Here is an 18,403-nt window from a genome sequence, read left to right as displayed (position 1 = left end):
GTTGATCAGCTGTGAAAGCTATAAGGATAATTGGTGAAAAAGAATTGTTTCTGAAGCTTAATACAACATAGAGGGTGTCTTATATAGGCTCAAAGTCATGACTAAATCCTATTTGGTTTAGAACTAGAAGTCCTTATCGACTTCTGAGTCGGAAACCTTATCTACTTTTGAGTCGGAAACCTGAGGACGTCTAGGCGGACTTATTGACAAAGAAAGTGCTTCTTGCATGCACAGCAAGTAAAGACAGAACAGCCCGGTTTACAGCTCCATATTGGGACGCTATGGATTTATTATTTACATTACTGCAGTGATGTACATGTTGGGGTTTCTATCCAAATGGCCTTCCTCCGTCTAATGGTGAAACATGTGCTTTTAGATGTAACTGGACGGAATAAGATAAGTTCAGCCACCTGAAGAGACCACTATTGATGGGAGGTTTACATATAGACGTCATGTCCATCTCCAAAATACTAGGTACAAAGTCATTCTCACAATCGTTTTAGGCTCAGATATTTCATTGCATATTATCTTCCCTTATACAATGATTGTATACATCTGATGTTATTATTATGCTTACCATTGTTACAGGAGAGTGGGTGTAAGGGTGATTCTCTGGGGAGATCTTGCCACCAACTTTGATATCCAAAAGATTACCGGGTTAGGATTATAAATTGAGTTAGACGAATGGTAGAAACGGATATTGTTCTATTTTCCTTATGATACAAATGAAATGGTAGATGGTTGAAGAAAAATGGAAATGAAGCGAGCACTGATTATTTCAGGCGACAATAAGTTCTCATCTCTGGGAGAAAGATGATGAGTCGGGTGTATACTCTTGATGGCATACTGTCAAGAGCAGAAAAATAGTACGATATGATGGAAGGAATAAGAAAACGGATTGAGGAGGTACAGATTTAAACCTTCTTGGCTCTGCTTCTAATCCCTTAATTTTGGTTTTGGTGGTAGCAATGATAAGAGTGGGTTTCATGTCATGAATTTTAGATTTGGTTCATTTTAACGTGGATAATCTCATACTATTTGTGGTTTAAGAGGTGAATTTGTGATATAGAGAACATATTGGAACTTCTGGAATTGATAGGTGTTATGTACCTTCCGGAATTTTTCCATGTACCATGAAACTGATGTGAAAGCAACTTCTTCCCTTTCTTGGCGGCTCTGAAATTAATCTTTCTTGGTATATATACTTTTATCTGGTCTGGTGCTAATTAAATTATATGAGAAGCAAATGGGGCGAAAGTAGCTTTCCTAAACTCTATTCTGAATTTCTTTTACACATGAATGCCATCGACCGAGAAAAGCAGGGGAAAACACAAGAGCAACTCATGAGACTATAGTCTAGGTGCAAAAAATAACAACTACCTGGTTGATAAATAAGAAACCCATAATTGTATCATCTTGCTGTCAACCGGATTTCATACATATCCTTTATCTAACGATTATGAATAGCTTCCTAGCCCGCAGCAGAGTGCGGGTGATTGACGAGTATATATAATTAGCTTAATGATGTTGTGAAATTCGAAAGCAATGAGTTATTTGAAGATAAAACCATGCCTACTTACAGCAGCACAGTAGCGGACAACGTTTACTTCATCAAGCTTCACATTCTCGGGGTGGCGCCACAGCATGACCAGAACTAGGTTGTATGCAAGAGGGAGGGGCTTGTAAGTCTTTTGGAAGAACATGTTCAAGAATAAAACCCACGTCTTGCAACTCTCTCTAGGCAGCTATTAACAATCAGGAGGGCTAGCTAATTAAACAAACAAGCTCAAAGGGTTTTCAGTTTCTCGAGCATGATATATCCCTTTGTCCAACGATGCCGTCTGCCACCCAAGACAACCTTATTCAAATACTTTCCCTTCCAAGTATCAGGTACCAACCGAAGTCCAAACCATCGAAGTCCCCCAAACTTGTTCTTCATTACTTGAAACACTATGAACTTGGTGGTCTTTAGTTCCTCCTCATACTGCCGGAGTTCATCTTCCACCCATGCCGAATATCTGTCCACCAAACTCGTCTCGGGACGACGCTGTGGTGGTTTCATCAAGTGAAATTCCAATATGCCAATTTTCAAGCGCAAACTATATATTCCTTTGTAGAAACTTGAGTAGAAATTGCTCATCTCATGCAGCGCCACCTCGTCCAAGTTCCCAGCTTCTAGTAATGCTAATGTTTTTGAATTGTAGGCTTTAATACTCTTGAGTTGTGTTTGTGCCAGATCCACCAACACATACGTATTCTTGAGTTGTGCTTGCTCGAAAAAGAATTTGCGTGTAGATTGGTCATCTTCATACCACTTATCGTAGGCTGCTGCGTCCAAGCTTCTCATACACAGACAAAGGGTGCCTTCATTAGCGTTGAGCACATGGAGAAATCGATCAAATAGAGTGATCATGGCCTTCAATTTCTTTTGACGATGATCAAGTTCGTCAGATCTCAAAAACCTTAATTTCATCCTCTTAACTTCTGATTCAAGGTCGTCCTTTTGTTCATTAATTTGTAACTTCCATTCAACTTTCGAATACTTGATCGACAGTTTCAAAAGCTCAGAATATTGGTGAAGATGATGATAGCTCCCAGGATTTTCATCAAGGTCAACATCACCGGATCGAGTCATATTGTTGTCATTCTTCTCCATTGTTGATCAGCTGTGAAAGCTAAAAGGATAATAAGTGAAAAGTGAAAACGGATTGTTACTGAAGCTTAATACAACATAGATGGTGCCTCGTATAGGCTCAACTCATGACTAAATTCTATTTGGTTTAGAACTAGAAGCCCTTATCGACTTTTGAGTCGGAAACCTTAGGACTTCTAGGCGGATTTATTGACAAAGAACGTGCTTCTTGCATGCACAGCAAGTAAAGATAGAACAACTGTTAAATGGAAAAAAAAATGTTAGGAAAGGCACCTTATGCACCTCCAATGAATGAATTTGGTTTCTCTACTTGGATTTATGTTGTTTGGATGACTTTTAACTATTTGATTGAGTACAATCTAAGACCACAATGTCATCTTTATGTCATATTTACTTCATCTAATGATTATAAGACATCCAAGTAAATTCAAGCAACTTAAATTCAAGCAGAGAATCCGGATCCTCAATAAATACCATCGACATCATAGTTGCTTTTATTATTGTATTTGATGAAGATGATAACATGGAGTTCCACTAGACGTGGTGCCCGCGCTTTGTATATAATAGCCGGTTTACAGCTCCATATTGGGACGCTATATATGGATTTATTATCTACATTACTGTAGTGATGTGCATGTTGTGGTTTCTATCCAAATGGCCTTCCTCCGTCTAATGGTGAAACATGTGTTTTGTTATCTTGACCAGAATTTAACAGATCAGAGATACCAGAATTTTACAAGTGTGTGCCTTGGTCAAATGCTACTTAAAGAAGAAATCATGATTTCGTAGATATGTTTTCTTTTACAACACCTAAGGGTGTTATGTAATTTTCTATATAAAGGGTTCATATTAATAAATAAAATGATGATTCTTTATTTTTTTTCTATCTTTTATTCTCTTAATAATTCATCCTGAAGCAAGTTTATAATTTGATGATTTAAAAAGTATTCGCTTAATCGCTTTATTATAATAGAGATAAAAAAGGCGTAACGTCGGCATCGTGCTCAAAACTATTGCAAAATTATCGGGTTATCCACAGACCTAGCCCACAAACTCTTTCTTAGTTGGCCAGGATGGATTATGGGTTATTCAAATGTTGATTTTTGAGCCAAGTGAAAACAACTGCTACAAGTAGAAACTATTTTTTGAAGACGGGCTACAAGTAGAAACTATAAAACATGTATATTAAGTGAAGTCCTAAAACATACACCAAGAGAAAAGTTATACTTCCTTTTGCCAAAGAGGTAAAAATATCATGTATATAGGTATGTGGTTTCTGTGTACTCTGGGCACCAAGAAAATGAAGGCCAAGCAACCCAAAAAAGAGCAAAGGAGATGATTAGTTCTGATCACACCAACTTTTAGGACTATTACAAGAAATATCTCAAGATAATTAATATTTCAAGCAGCAGTGGGTGCAGGAATGTAGGTCATCATGGCAGGCTCATGAGGCATCGAAGCCATGATGGACGACTTGGAGAAAGTTTGATCTTCCTCTGCGGCTGCCGGAGTAGTTTGATCAGCCTTGAAGTCCAGGGACTCGTCGTTATAAACTTCCCACCATTTTGCTACTAACATCTTGATGTCCTCTCTCTGCATGTTCTCTTCTACGCCGGTGTACCTCCATGGTTTTGATCCCTATATAAATATATAATTAGTGACACAAATTTATATAATTAGCTTAATGATGTTGTGAAATTCGAAAGTAATGAGTTATTTGAAGGTAAAACCATGCCTACTTACAGCAGCACAGTAGTGGACAACGTTTACTTCATCAAGCTTCACATTCTCGGGGTGGCGCCACAGCATGGCCAGAACTAGGTTGTATGCAAGAGGGATGGGCTTGTAAGTCTTTTGGAAGAACATGTTCAAGAAATCCTGCATAATTTTGAACACCAGATAATAATGAATAAGAAATGTGGACAAGAAAACAGAAAATGCAAATCATTTTCATTACAGATCGAATTACACTCACTTGCTCAGCAAAAGGTGTGGGGGGAACAACAAGGAGAGTCTCAAGAAGGCTTTCGTAGGTTAATTGATTAGGCTCGAACACAAACATGCCGGCGTTGAAATACAAAGGAGGAGGAGAACCCATCTCTGCCGGCCATGTAACCTTGTCAGGGCACTGCTGGCAATACCCAACTTTGTACTGCGGCGAGTGACTCCATGTTTTCTCACAGAAGCAATCCATCACAGCATAGAAGTATCCATCAGGAGTGTCAAAGAGATGATCTATGTTGTTGTACACTTGGATGTCCGCATCCAAATATATCATCTTGCTATACTCCTCAAACTGCATACATAATACTATTAGAACATGTTCGGAATTCATAGACAACATAACATGTTAGATATTTTACGTATACTTACATTCCAAATCCGGAGCTTGGAGTAGTTGATGACATAGTATGCCATAGCAAACTCGACTTGGTTCTTAGGAGGATAGATAGGCACGATCTCACGAACAATACAACCTTGAGACCTCAAAATCTCACGGTGTTCTTCGGGGACGTCAGGCAATATTGCAACCACAAGAGGGTAAGCAGCCTTCACCTTGCGCAAACCCTTAGACAATCCGACTACTCCTTTGACATAATCACCATTACCGGCCAAGAATGTGACATAGGCCCTCTTCTTGGAGTAGCCTGAGCTCAACTTTGAGACCTTGTTCGTGGCGGTGAACACATCTACCGGAACTTCAGGTGGTGCCATTGAGAAGATTGAGTGAAAAGGTTGATGAAGTGATGAGGAGTGTAGGGAAAGCAAAGGTTGATGAAGGCTACACTGAGGAAGCCAAACCTTACTAACCTTTGTTCCTAGGTTGCAGTCGACCCAAGGCTTGACTTAAATAGAACGCAAATGAAGAGAAGATGCACGTGAAATGAATCCGAAATGAAACTCAAATGGAAATGATACATGGTCCTAGAATTTTTATTAGTTAATGTTCAAAGGAAAAAACACCCAATGCAAAAAAAAATGAATGAACAGTGTTTGGTGTTCAACCCACCAATCATCTATAGCTAAGGCTTATCATCAAGATTCAAGGAAGAAGGGTTAAAGGTCATATGGTTCAAAAATTTGGAAAGTGATGCTCCAATAGTATTTTTATGTGATTACTTGCTGTGGGGGCAATAGATATGTATGGAGCATCATCAAGTGGGAGAGTCATTTTCTTATACTGAACTTAAAAGAAAATTATATCTTAGCCTAGCTTTATTTGCTTGTAGGCTCAAACTCAATGGGATCCATTAGTTTGAAACATGAGATGCAAATCTAGCATACTGTCATTCTCAGGCAAATAAATCTAGCATAATGCCTATGAGCTTATAATAATATTCAGTTTTTCAATGTGAAACATCTGAAACACGTACATGCATATATAGATCATATAATTAAAGAGACTCAAGTAAATATATTGAAAGAAGGCATCGATCTGTTCTACTATTTGATTTGTGTATCGTGTCTGAGAAGAGTTTATTCATGTTATACAGAAACAGATCTACTATTCAAAAAAAAAAAACAGATCTGTAACTTCAAAGTTGATCGAATCAGATATATAGGCACGTCGGACCCAAGTACGTACTACCAACCCCTTCAAAGACAGAGAGAGTAAGAAAAAGAGAAAAGAAGATGCCTGCAGGATCATCAATCTGCTTGTTCAGAAAGCAGAAGCTTGAAGAATAATCTAGCTTGAAGAACAATCATGAGGCACGTTAGTTTGCAGATCTCCAAGAATTCCTCATCTAGGGCATGCAGTTGAGCCCTTAAAGACAGACAAAAGGAATTAAGAGGGAGTGTGTACTGAGAGCTTGGAGATCCGATCGATCAATAATATGAAAAGTATATGATCGAGCATCTCTGTATTCGATCGGTTCGGTCTAACTATAGTGATCAGTTTGCATCAGAAGTTAACTGTTATATAGGAATGACATTTCTTCTGTTACAAGTAGCCTATGCCCTACTGTGAATCTGTGATAGTTACAGTACAAAAGCTTTAAATTGTCTCACCATACTTTGTCGGGGTAGGAATCCTTCACTGCCATCTTTAACATGAGGTAGAGATCCAACACCAAACTTGCTATCGTAACTATAGAACGTTGTATGTCTTCTACGAGATTACTGGGTGAAACGATGGGAACCATTGAAGTCATACAATCATATTACTCCTCTTAATCTTAATCTTATTCTTGTAAAGGAGGGAAGTTTGTAGGATTTAGTACTACTAGCTAGAGTTATCATGCATAATTGTTATATGAACTACATATTTTCTACTAGCTAAGGCAGCAGCATACTTGGCTGGTCCTGGTTCTCCTGGGACAAAAGGGTGAGAGCGGTGACAGGCTCACACGCACCCTCAAAGATGCCAAGAGGCGCATGTAGGTGGACAAAGAGTGTCGACTTTGTATGTATGCTTTGCATGAGAATGACTAGTATAGCAGATGCTCTCCATGATGCTCATGCCCATAAGGGCCATAACCCTTTCATTATTGCCTTTGGAATTACTCTGAACCTTCATTTATATCGGAATAAAATTCTATCTTTCACCTCATAACATGGTATTTACTTCATTAGTTTTGAGTGGTGATGACACGGCAGACTCTCCCAAATGTCTTTCCCGTCGACTGCCTCGATGAAAAGGGTGTCCCGTGGACAAGGATCAAGCATACGCCTTCAGCTTGATGGCCCAAAGTAACACTAGACTACAAAAATGAGATTTGGTGTTACATGGGGATATTTGAGATTTTGAGTGGAGCCTAGACATAGTTATAGATCACTTAAGTCATTAAGTGGACCAAAACGGAAGTTTAAGAACAATCGAGAGGACTCCCTCAAGGGTCCCAAACCTCTGTGAGGGGCTGGGAACCAAGAAATGGATTGCCTTTCTAGAATTCAGTTTGTGGTTTCGCATCTCTTGGAACTATAGATGGCAACGAAATTCAAACATGTGTGTCATACAAGAAAGCAAAGCATAGCCTCTAGTCTCAGTCGTGCAAAAACGTCGACGGAAAAAGAGCTTTGTTCATTGTAAATGTACGACTTGGAATATTCAGTTATTCGTGGTGTAAGGGTTCACATAATCACATTCCAACCAAGAACAAGAATCTGCTTCCTATTTGTAGAAGTCCAAAATTTGTGGAACCGTCAAAAATTGCAAGTCACATATTAAAATAGGAATAACTATAAGATCTTGGGACCTAGAAAGCCGACGATTTTATAAAGAATAAGTCAGGCTCAGAAGAATTTGCAGAAAAGAATATAAAACAGCACTCAACCAGCTTACAAAATAAAATAAAAGAAGACTGAATATATAGCAAAGAAAAGAAAAAGGCAAAGGTAACTTAGAAGGTAAGGAGGGTATCCAATTACAACTCGGAACACTGTATCCAAATTCAATCAAAAGCTCAAATGTATACATTTGACCAACCATTCTTCTTCTATTACAAATATAACAATTAAAGGTCCTACGAATGAAATGACCATTTCCGGGAGAAATAGATTTAACAACAAATTCAATCGTCTCAAAGAAACCAAAAACGAACTAGATAATATTCACCCCTGCATCCAGAATTGCCAATCCTCAAAACGATACCCAAATAGGGATCAAGCCTGCAATTACAGTAGTGCATAAGAAAAGATGAAGGGAATTCACATGTTCAAGAAAATGAACGATCAAAACGACATCAGTATTTTCCAAAGGTAAAATATAAGCTAGCAACAATGCTACATAAAATAGTAATCTTGGTTGGTTAAACATTTTTCGCTCTGAAAAATTTCTAAACATTGTGAAATAGAAATCAGTAATTACCTTGTTAGCAATGTTGTTGGAGAGCCAATCCAGGCCTTCATATAGACCCTCTCCAGATGTTGCACAAGTGCTCTGGATGTACCTGTAGAGACAAAAGACGAATATTAGAATAAAGATGATAGAGTGAATGACAGAAGGGAAGGAGAAACATGAAGGTCATGAAATTACCAGTGACGCTGTCGGAGAGAGTGGAGGCCAAGCTTATCAGTAATTTCAGCAGCATTCATTGCGTTGGGGAGATCCTGTTTGTTGGCAAAAACAAGCAACACAGCTTCTCGCAGCTCATCCTGAAACCAGAACCTATAATTAGAACATGGAAAAGAAACCAACTGCAAATCCTAATACATCCAATCCAACTCATATAAAACCTCAAAAGAGGACGGGAGCAGATAATGGGAAGAAAGAATGGAGCTTCAAATTAACATGATCCTACTAAAGCACACAAGTCCAGTGAAAAAAAAAGATCATTGATTACGCATAATAGGCAAATCTAAAGCAGAGTAGCAGGTTGGTCAAGATATTTATACAAGTCCATTTCAGGAAGAAAACAATGCCACACAAGTTTCCAACTCACATCTGAGGCATACACATGCAAGGTAAAGCATGATACTTAAGCCACTGGCATTCATTTCTCTAATCTAGAACTTTATAATATATTCAAAGTTAAAAATGTCTGCACAGAAATGCTCTTGGAAGATGAGAACAAACCTCATTCAACATCCTGTGCAATTCATCCCTAGCCTCCACAACACGGTCTCTGTCATTGCTGTCCACAACAAAGATAAGACCCTGTGTGTTCTGGAAGTAGTGCCTCCACAAAGGTCGGATCTGAAAGGAAAATGGGCAATAAAAACCTGTCAGGCCATTTAGATACAAGAAAGCACTCCAAATGTTCAGATATAAGCCAACTTAAACTTCAATTCACTCCATGTCCCTCTTTAACAATCACTAACTTCATACCTTGTCCTGACCCCCGACATCCCAGACTGTGAAGCTGATGTTCTTGTATTCCACGGTCTCAACATTAAATCCTGTCAATCATCAATTTTATTATTAGTCCTTGAATTTCACAATTGCAACAATCTAAAAGCATCACAACCTAATCAACGTCACATAGGATCATCAGGATCATTGAAATTCACAATGCAACCTCGTAAACATCATATGACATGATCAAATTGGATATTCCACTACACTTTCCGTCCAAAACTGATTTTCAGCCACTAATTTGATGGGAAATTCTACTGGATCCAAACAAATCCATCTTGACATTTTCACAACCTAGTTATCCTAGAACTCAATATGAACAATCCAATCTAACATTATTCAAATTCATAACAGATTAAGCAGTTGCAGCAAATTTCAGATCAAAGTTGAGCTATGTCAAGCATGTATCAACCACAGCGACATAGTTAACACAGCACATCATATCATCACACACAATGCACAAGCCTGGAAGGAGAGAACTCACCGATAGTAGGAATCGTCGTGACGATCTCACCGAGCTTGAGCTTGTACAGGATGGTGGTCTTACCAGCGGCATCGAGACCGACCATCAGAATTCGCATCTCTTTCTTGGCGAAAAGCCGGCTGAACAGCTTCGTGAACGTGAGCCCCATTCTGACTGCGGATCCCTGCACATTCACAACCAAAATCAAACAGTAAGAACAACGAAGCCATCAATATAAACAGATCGAGCAGATCTGAAGTAAATCGATGCAAAAGCAATGCAGAAATGCCATCAGAACACCACAGGCTCCAAAAGCAACACTCGCTAAAGCAATTCGAGCATAGTTTTAGAGATCCGAATGATCAAAACGCATGATCTTCGAATCAGAGAAAAAGCTAAGCAGAATTCAAGCGTATAAAGCAGAAATCTAACAGTAAAAAGGAGAATTGAGATCGAAGATCGAACCGAGAAGGATCAAAATGCGAGAGAATTGTGAATAGAGGTAGAGATCTGAGAGCTGGAAAATTTACCTTCGATGAGATTTCACAGAGGGATCTAAAAGCGAGAGAGAGAGAGAGAAGAGAGAGAGGACGCTTAAATTTGTGAGGGTCGTCAACTTGGGGGGTTATAAATGAGAGACCAAAATAAATGGGGGCTTTCCCGGCACCAGGCTATTTTCGAACCGCAAATTACGAAAATGCCCAGGGGTTTATGTGATGCCTGCGGGTGACGGTAGGGGTCCAATCACTGATTGACGCCTCATCTACTTTGCGTTAATATTAAGCCTGCAATATATACATATGAACGATATGATTGAGTTAAAGACTTCACCAATCGAAGTCATGCTCATTGCTGCTTTATGCTGGTGATTACGATTGAAAATTCCCCAAATGGCGACTCCCCTCTTCTTGATTTCTAGAAACAATGTGTTTTGAAACGTCAAGGTTTTAGATTATGAACTCTTAAAGGTAGAAACGTATTAACCCATGTTCGACTCACGAAGCTGTCAAAATGACCAAACACTGTACTACGATGCACAATTAGGGTACTTTACAGGTGGGTTAATGAGCTGAGTGAACATCAGAATTATCCTAAACCGGAATTGAGTTACCATATTAGGGAATCCTTACACTAAGAATACAAGATTTGATATTGAATGAGCATTCTAAAACTATAGCTTAGATTTGAAACACATTCAAGATTTGTATTGGCTGTTCATATATTTTGTGAGATCTACATCTAATAATTAAAAAATAGTTCCACAATGGGGAATTTGAACCGACACAATGATAGGAACTTATATACAGTTGTTCATTAAGTTACAACATGCATCTTCAGTCATTGACCAAACCTACATTAGAAGGTGAAGGAGATAATAATTTATATACAGCTATGCACAACATGCTTCTTCTTTGTCTTCTGCAATCTGGACCAAACTACCATCTTAAACATGCTACAGATCTGAACCTGTAAAACGACCAAAACAAAAAATAAAAAGGACTTTAACACACTCGTCTTTGCAGGATCTATAGCTGTCTGTGTATAAACCAGATTTGGTCATAAGGTATGTATTCAACGCAGAAACCAGATTAAATCAGAAACCAATTTCAGCATCACTAAAGAGTTGGGATTTTTCCAGACTTGTAAAACAAAACAGGAATTGGATAGAAATCCGAGAACAGAAGTAAACTGACCTGTAACTAAAGAAATTCTAATGTCACCTTATACAGGGATCAGCGCCAATATTGAGCCCACCGATGAATGGTCTCAACCATTTGAGGAAACAGTGCACTAACACTCTCATTGATCAAGTCTTGGAAAAAATGTATGCAGGCTTCATCATCCAAGTCCAACCGGAATTTCTCCTGGAGCTATAGCCATCAAAAGAGCCACAGTCAAACAAACCGGCCAAAGTTTACAGACTTAAGAACATAAATAAGATTACAATCATAAAGGAAGTCACCTTGAGGATGCCTTTTTCAGGATCAGAAGCTATGTCAGGAATGTTGGAACCCGCCATTAGATGAAAAAGATTCAAGATCAGGTTACTAGATTTCCGAATTATGTTGTATGCTTCACAACAATAGGACTTGAACCTAGTATAGTACTGGCTGCAAAAGGAATGAAAGAAATCAAAGATTTGCATAATGTTTGTATGAATCCCATTTCCTACATCTAATGGGATTCTGTTCAGCAAGCCTGAAATAGTACATAAGCATCAAAGTGTCGAATTTAATCATAAAATACCTTTCAGCTCCACCCATAGCTTCAACCATTTCTTTGCAAAGCTTCATTGGTGGTGGAAATGGCTTTGGATCACGACCAAGAATGAAGCCAAAATCAACATGGAAAAGGCTTCCATCATCCCTAAGGAGAAGGTTGTCAAGATGCCTACAGACAAATAGATAATGTTATAAGCTGCATCTGGTATAATAGGAACAATCATATAAAGTAGAAAACCAACATCCCCTATATGATTCAGATGGAATGATGAAGATAAATATTGTGCAAATCTCGGTACAGTTTACTGATTCAGAAGGGTTCACTATAGTTACAGGATATAGCAGAATTAGAGACCTTGAGCAAGTAAGAGTATCCAATATCCCAAATTCATATGATGCTAATAACCTTTTGCTCCAGCTCTTTTTGCATTCTCTTTATGTTTTTAGTTGTGGGGTTTTCCTAATATTGCAACTTAAAAGTTTCCAAGGGTAGACAACGTTCTGTACACATGAACTAGAGGCAGCAAAAACAGTGTGTGAGTGTGTGTGAGAGTGTGTTTGAGTGCGTGTGAGTGCGTGTGAGTGAGTGCGAGTGAGTGCGTGTGAGTGCGTGTGTGTGCGTGTGTGTGTGTGCGTGTGCGTGCGTGTGTGTGTGTGTGTGTGCGCGCGCGTGCCAGATCGTTCGAATGCACATGTGATCACATTTGCATCTTCACCTGTCTCCAATGCCCAATACATATGTGATAACAGAGTAGCCAGCACAGCTTTTTATGAATGTTTCCAGACAGGTGGCAGTAATACCAAATGGTCCATGCTCATCTGGATGAAACTTCTGCAGGTAGCTCGTAATACTTCTATGCTCTGAGAGAATCTGGAAAAGAGAAAACATTTTACCAATCAATATCCAATTACAAGCTACAATTAGTATAATACTTCATTTGAAGAACAACTCTGGAACATTATTAATCAGATTGACAACAATCTACTTTCAAACTTCTGTTGTAAGAGAACATGAATTTAGTAACTTCTTAGAAATATTGATAATTAACATTTAATACATGCACATCCTTGAAAGAAGGCCTAGGACAGTATTCAATTGCCTAAATAGCCTACACAACTAGTAGAAGGCCACAAATTTTAACCATCCAGCCAAAAAAGGCCACTACAACTAACTGTTTTACATTGTTTCTCAGAGGAAGTCCCGGACTCATAAAGCTTCATAATTTACATGCATATACCAATCATTTGCAAATTAGGATAAAACGAAACAAGGTCATCAATAACTATGACAAGTTAGAAGACTTCTACATCCAAGAAGAAACTTAAAAGGATTTAATACCAGCGCTAGCGTGCGGGATGGAATGAACTCCATCATTCCTTCGTCTTGCCCAGTTGCAAGAACCTTATAAGGAGTTAAGTGAAGATCCAGATTTTCATTCTTGAGCAATCGATCCATGAGAGATACCATTTGAACAACCTACAAGACCACAGATCACTTAATCACAGTTCTAATGTGCACATGCACACACACGAGCATGCATGAGAGAAATTCTTACCAATTGGTCCTGGCGCATGTCATCCCCCTTCTTGAAGATAACTTTGCAACTGCCCCCATTGGCTGCTCGGAAAGTCAAGCGAAGAGGATGCAGTGCACTTTTGAATATTGATGACTCGGATGGTATGATTCCAGTGATGAGGACTCCTGGGGCCAGTGGTGACCTAATCGGCTAAAATTTTGTAGACCAAAGCATCAGCACATCACGACTAGATGGATTCATAATCACATAGATGAAAATAATTAGGACGCATTGAACTCCAACCAAAGCAATACCTCTTCAAAATATGTGAGTTCACTAAGAAGACCAGAAAGCAGCTGTCTAAGCTTTTCAATTTTCTTCTGAGTATTGCCACGTACGTTTCTTACATCTCTCGTAATTGAACACAGTTGTGCAGTCAATTCAGTCTGACGCACCAAACTTTGCCACAATTTAAAACCATCCTCATCTCCATGCATACCAGCTGACAACTGCATAAAGAGTATATAGTTATACTTCTGAGACAAGTGTCCATTAAACATGTTCAACATCATGAACTATTAATTAATCAGTATTAAGTTGATACAGTTTTGCTTCATACTTCATTCACACAAACACCAATGTGCGTTGAAATAAATAAACTATCCATTTCCTATCTCTTGATTATTTATCGTCACTGCATCTGTGTGTGTGTGTGTGTGAAAGAGAGGAGTCGCATATCTCTTAATTGAAATAAACTCTAAAGTCGGTGTAGGTTAATTGACCTTTAACATACTTATGGTATAGCAATGCAAATATAATCTGTAAAGAAATATCTGACATGTACCGACGCTCCTTTCTATCTATCTTGTCACTTGTATATGCACATAACTTTGTGTCATTCAATAGAAAGTTTCTCTCCCATACTATAAGGTTTCTTTCCACTACTGGCTTCAGACTGGAAAGGTGAAGATGTGGAAAGTGCAAGAAAATTTGAGTCTTAAAAATTTAATAACTAGATTATCATATTCACACAATAGATAGAAAAACCCAAAAGCCCCTTTCAAGTTGTAAAAGGGTCACTTCTTGAATCCGTTAATATTATGAAAAACTTATGAAATCTAACCTTCATCATATTCTCTTCCAGAATTTCATAGGTACAGTAAAAACGCTTCGCATATGCTGGATCATGAAGTTCAACTGCAACATACCAGCGAAGAAAGCTAGCCAACTCAATGTTTCGTAATGCTGTCAGAGTCCAAGGTACAATCATCAAGATACCATAAACTAAACTTAAGATAATGTGATGTTTAGCGATTGAACATGCATTCATAGTAGCATACCACGCTGAACAAGGAAATGAGACAGGCAGGATTTATCAGAGCGCTCAAATCGAAGTGCTTGAACCAGTTGAAGTAAGTAGCACTGGAGTTCTTCGTCATCAGCTCTTTCAAGCACACTGACAGCATAAGCACGAACCTAGTAGAAGGTAAGTTGAGCATACTTCAGTTTCCAATAAAATGTCAAAACTACTAACTGAACCAATACCTCTGAGCTATTTGTGTCACAGCATAACGCAGTTTCCACATCACAGAAGACTGACCAAATTCTAACTATTTATGACATCATATGACAGCATGAAATTGATTGAATAAAGTACTGACTGCAGATGCAAGATATTAAAAATAAATTTTTTTTTACTATATTTAGTGCAATCAATTATCAGTTATCACAACATAGTTTAAACCAGAGCACAAAAAAGATAGATAAATGTCGTTGTAAACTCAAGTTGTACTGATCTGGATTAAAAAGACAACTTCAGATCAAACAGCCCACCTCTTCACTTTCGAAAACAGGAGATAAGAGCTCCAACGCATCGCAAACATCAATCATTTCCCATCTGCCCATCAATTCTAATGCTTGCTTTGCTTCCTGCAGATACATAATTTGAAAATCTTAAAATGTTAATATACTTACTATTATTCATGATTAACAAAAATAAAATAAAAACACATGCAGGCACAAACTGTAAAAAGAACAACCTAGCTATATAAATAAGACGATAGCATGTCAAAAACAAGAATTGAGTGATTGTTATTCTGGTGCAAGTGCAACAGTTGTTCAAATTGCAAGAAGTGCAATATCCTATTTGGCACGTGAATACACATATATGAAGCTACTAGCTGCCTGCAGCTTACACAACTTCCTTTTACACATAAGCACTTAAAAACACTGGAAACAAGAGTAATGAAACCAACCAATTCTAGGAATTGAGTAAAACTGCAATGGCATACTAATAAGGCCCATAAACTAATGGCTGAGAGAAGACGATGCGGAAGAGAGAGAAGAAAGAGACGCTGACCTGAACATCGCTCCATTCAACACATTTGAGGAACTTTGTGAGGGCCCTCTTCTCAGACATCAAGGAGAAACGAAATTTCCACAGCAGCTGTCTTTCGTCACCACTCAGTGTCCTTGTTGGAGGGTACTTTAGAATCCTCTGTATCGACCTAACAGAAAGAGGTAGAAGAAAAATTATATACCTCTAAATTATCAAAAATGAGCTGAATCAGCGAAACAATATAGCAGTGCTGATGAAAGGCAAAAGCGGCTAAAATAGGAAGACTGGTCCTTAAATAAGACAAAAGCAAAATAAAATGACAATTAATTCATCCACTAAACTACGACAATCCCAAATGTGAAATACATGCATGTCTATACTGTATACCATAACAGTAGAACAAAACTCAGAGTCAAACTAATTACCAGTACATGAGTATGTGGGTTACGAATTGAGGAACTGAAAACAATGAAAACCTTTTAAATGTATTTAGAATTTCAAACTTACTTTCTCTCATTGGAGCTAGGCTTCAAATCCCTATCAATGATACCACGGGTTAAGCTCCTTGCAAGTTTTAGTTGCTTGTGCTCTGATGGGTTTATTCTTCCCAGCTCCGGGTCCCATACAGTGACAATTTCATTTGTGGAAGCTATAGGGGATGGTAGTAAGAAATTTGCTCCTGATTCCTACATTTGAACAAATAAATGTTGCTGCTATGAAGATAATCATGAACAGAGAACATAAGAACTTGATAATCATTTCAAGATACGATAACAAGTAATGTTGAGGTCGAACAGTACAATGAATTCATATAAGAACTAAGCACCCTTAACATCTTACATGGTCAATTTTGGTAGAAAAAATGCTATCAACCTAGTGACAATATTATATCAATACCTATACTGCTCGTATTGGAAAACATAAAACTACTCGCATAAATAAACTTATCAACAGCAACCATATAGATCATAGTACATGTACTTATCAGCCAACAAGTAGATTTGAAAACTTTAAACTAGTTGCAGACTGGGGTTACCTGGAAAACAACACGATGCTCAAAACTACAGAAATCGACAACCAGGTACAAATGCAAACTTCCATTTTTAGAGCTTTCACGTTCCTTTATTCTCTCCATAGCTTTAAAGGCAAGGCGGTCCAGCCAATCAACACATTGGATCTGTCCCCTCTCATACTTATTCATTAGCTTCTCCAATCGTTCCAACTCCCCACGTTCATTCCTTGGGACCTATAAGAAGATAAAACAAATTCAGAAGTGGCCATATGGTTTCCAAGAACCATAAACTCAAATAAACAACTCTCAATTGCTTAGCGAGAAATGCTTTAGACCTTCCCAGGAGTCGAAGTAGGAAATGATCCATCAGCTAATTTTCCTTGCCAAAGCCTCAGCTTCTGCTTCCCTGTTTTGAGTTGCTTTTTGTTATTAAACAGAAGAATCGTAGCGCCACCAATCAACCCTTCATCTTTCCCACACGAAACATCCCAAACCTAAACCACCAATTCCACCGAAAATCAAATGGAGCACACAGATACTCACTTCACAACACCAAACACAACTAGAAACACTAAATTTGAGCTACAATACACGAACTGAAACCGAGAATACATACAGTTAAAGCAAGCTGTGAGTGACCAGTCAAGTCCCTATACTTAGTACTCAGAGTAATGAGCTCGTTCCAACAATAAGAAGGTCCAGAAGATTCCAGCCTGGTAAAAAAATCAAATTCGAAAAGTAAAAACACTAGCAATTGACAAAATTGAAGTAGTAGAAATCAGTGGAGGGGTTAAAACCTGGTCCGAGTGGGCAAGCCAAACGGAGCACCATCAATGTACAGTGCGCACTCCACATAGAGCTCCGATCTTTTCTCCTCCGTCGCCGGAGTCGGATCAACATCTGCATATCACACAAAATTGAATCGAGCAAAACTTAATTGATCGGAAAATTTAACCGGACGGGAAATTGAGCTTGAAAAACGTACCGGCGGTTGCGGATTTGGGCCGGGTCAGAGTTCCTTCGAGCCGCTCGATCCGAAAGGTCAGTGGAAGATTGATGTCGCAGGACAAGAAGAACCGGAACTCGTTCCCGCTCATTTTTGCTTAGGAGCTCTGCGATTGCATAGCTTTTAGGGTTTCGCGGGTTTCAGGTTTTGCTGGAGAAGACGAGTTTGAATGTTCGGGAAATTTGAAAGGGGAGGAGAACTAACCGGAGAAGGCTTGAGTGGACCCCAGTTAAAAAAAAATAATATATATATATATATACACACACAATACTGATTATGTACGGACGTCCGCACTATTGGTTTTGGTGCGGATTTCCATTTTTTGCACCACTTTTCGATCGAATTTCCTCATCTCCACCATCTAGTATCTAGATAATATTGTGTAGATCATCTCTG

General features: G+C 38.6%; 3 protein-coding genes across 3 annotated transcripts; all 3 read right to left on the bottom strand.

Annotated features, from left to right (window-relative positions):
* Positions 1 to 3,817: 3,817 nt before the first annotated feature.
* Positions 3,818 to 5,469, bottom strand: LOC101306715 (galactinol synthase 1-like). Its single transcript, XM_004297429.1, has 4 exons — positions 5,027 to 5,469; positions 4,629 to 4,949; positions 4,397 to 4,531; positions 3,818 to 4,291 (listed from the first exon to the last, which is right to left on the bottom strand). Exons 1-4 carry the CDS (start codon positions 5,366 to 5,368, stop codon positions 4,055 to 4,057), a joined length of 1,035 nt encoding a protein of 344 aa, XP_004297477.1. The 5' UTR covers positions 5,369 to 5,469; the 3' UTR covers positions 3,818 to 4,054.
* Positions 5,470 to 7,942: 2,473 nt separating this feature from the next.
* Positions 7,943 to 10,525, bottom strand: LOC101306422 (ADP-ribosylation factor 2-like). The gene is made up of 7 exons (XM_004297428.1): positions 10,443 to 10,525; positions 9,934 to 10,096; positions 9,423 to 9,493; positions 9,171 to 9,290; positions 8,631 to 8,749; positions 8,463 to 8,544; positions 7,943 to 8,263 (listed from the first exon to the last, which is right to left on the bottom strand). The coding sequence occupies exons 2-7, from the start codon at positions 10,079 to 10,081 to the stop codon at positions 8,258 to 8,260; spliced, it is 546 nt and encodes a 181-aa protein (XP_004297476.1). The 5' UTR covers positions 10,082 to 10,096; positions 10,443 to 10,525; the 3' UTR covers positions 7,943 to 8,257.
* A 545-nt stretch (positions 10,526 to 11,070) lies between these two features.
* LOC101306129 (phosphatidylinositol 3-kinase, root isoform-like) lies at positions 11,071 to 18,098 on the bottom strand. Its single transcript, XM_004297427.1, has 18 exons — positions 17,987 to 18,098; positions 17,799 to 17,901; positions 17,618 to 17,714; positions 17,337 to 17,495; positions 17,026 to 17,235; positions 16,497 to 16,675; positions 16,011 to 16,158; positions 15,485 to 15,580; positions 14,992 to 15,127; positions 14,775 to 14,896; positions 13,966 to 14,160; positions 13,691 to 13,861; positions 13,474 to 13,611; positions 12,851 to 13,005; positions 12,160 to 12,303; positions 11,876 to 12,023; positions 11,607 to 11,783; positions 11,071 to 11,379 (listed from the first exon to the last, which is right to left on the bottom strand). The coding sequence occupies exons 1-17, from the start codon at positions 18,096 to 18,098 to the stop codon at positions 11,646 to 11,648; spliced, it is 2,451 nt and encodes an 816-aa protein (XP_004297475.1). The 3' UTR covers positions 11,071 to 11,379; positions 11,607 to 11,645.
* Positions 18,099 to 18,403: the final 305 nt, after the last annotated feature.

The sequence above is a fragment of the Fragaria vesca genome, linkage group LG4 (genome assembly GCF_000184155.1).
Source record: "Fragaria vesca subsp. vesca linkage group LG4, FraVesHawaii_1.0, whole genome shotgun sequence".
NCBI lineage: Eukaryota > Viridiplantae > Streptophyta > Magnoliopsida > Rosales > Rosaceae > Fragaria > Fragaria vesca.
This window is presented reverse-complemented; position numbering and strand designations above follow the sequence as displayed.

What these genes read in the sequence shown, in the direction of transcription:
- LOC101306715 (XM_004297429.1), bottom strand. Translation starts at nt 5,368, where the DNA reads ATGGCACCACCTGAAGTTCCGGTAGATGTGTTCACCGCCACGAACAAG. An exon ending in CCAAGCTCCGGATTTGGAAT is followed by an intron (nt 4,950 to 5,026) that starts GTAAGTATACGT and finishes TTATGTATGCAG; the next exon opens with TTTGAGGAGTATAGCAAGAT. An exon ending in CCACACCTTTTGCTGAGCAA is followed by an intron (nt 4,532 to 4,628) that starts GTGAGTGTAATT and finishes AAAATTATGCAG; the next exon opens with GATTTCTTGAACATGTTCTT.
- LOC101306422 (XM_004297428.1), bottom strand. Translation starts at nt 10,081, where the DNA reads ATGGGGCTCACGTTCACGAAGCTGTTCAGCCGGCTTTTCGCCAAGAAA. An exon ending in CACGACGATTCCTACTATCG is followed by an intron (nt 9,494 to 9,933) that starts GTGAGTTCTCTC and finishes GATGATTGACAG; the next exon opens with GATTTAATGTTGAGACCGTG. An exon ending in ATGTCGGGGGTCAGGACAAG is followed by an intron (nt 9,291 to 9,422) that starts GTATGAAGTTAG and finishes TTTTCCTTTCAG; the next exon opens with ATCCGACCTTTGTGGAGGCA.
- LOC101306129 (XM_004297427.1), bottom strand. Translation starts at nt 18,098, where the DNA reads ATGAGCGGGAACGAGTTCCGGTTCTTCTTGTCCTGCGACATCAATCTT. An exon ending in ACATGCGCCAGGACCAATTG is followed by an intron (nt 13,612 to 13,690) that starts GTAAGAATTTCT and finishes GTGGTCTTGTAG; the next exon opens with GTTGTTCAAATGGTATCTCT. An exon ending in GTATTGGGCATTGGAGACAG is followed by an intron (nt 12,304 to 12,850) that starts GTGAAGATGCAA and finishes ATTTGTCTGTAG; the next exon opens with GCATCTTGACAACCTTCTCC.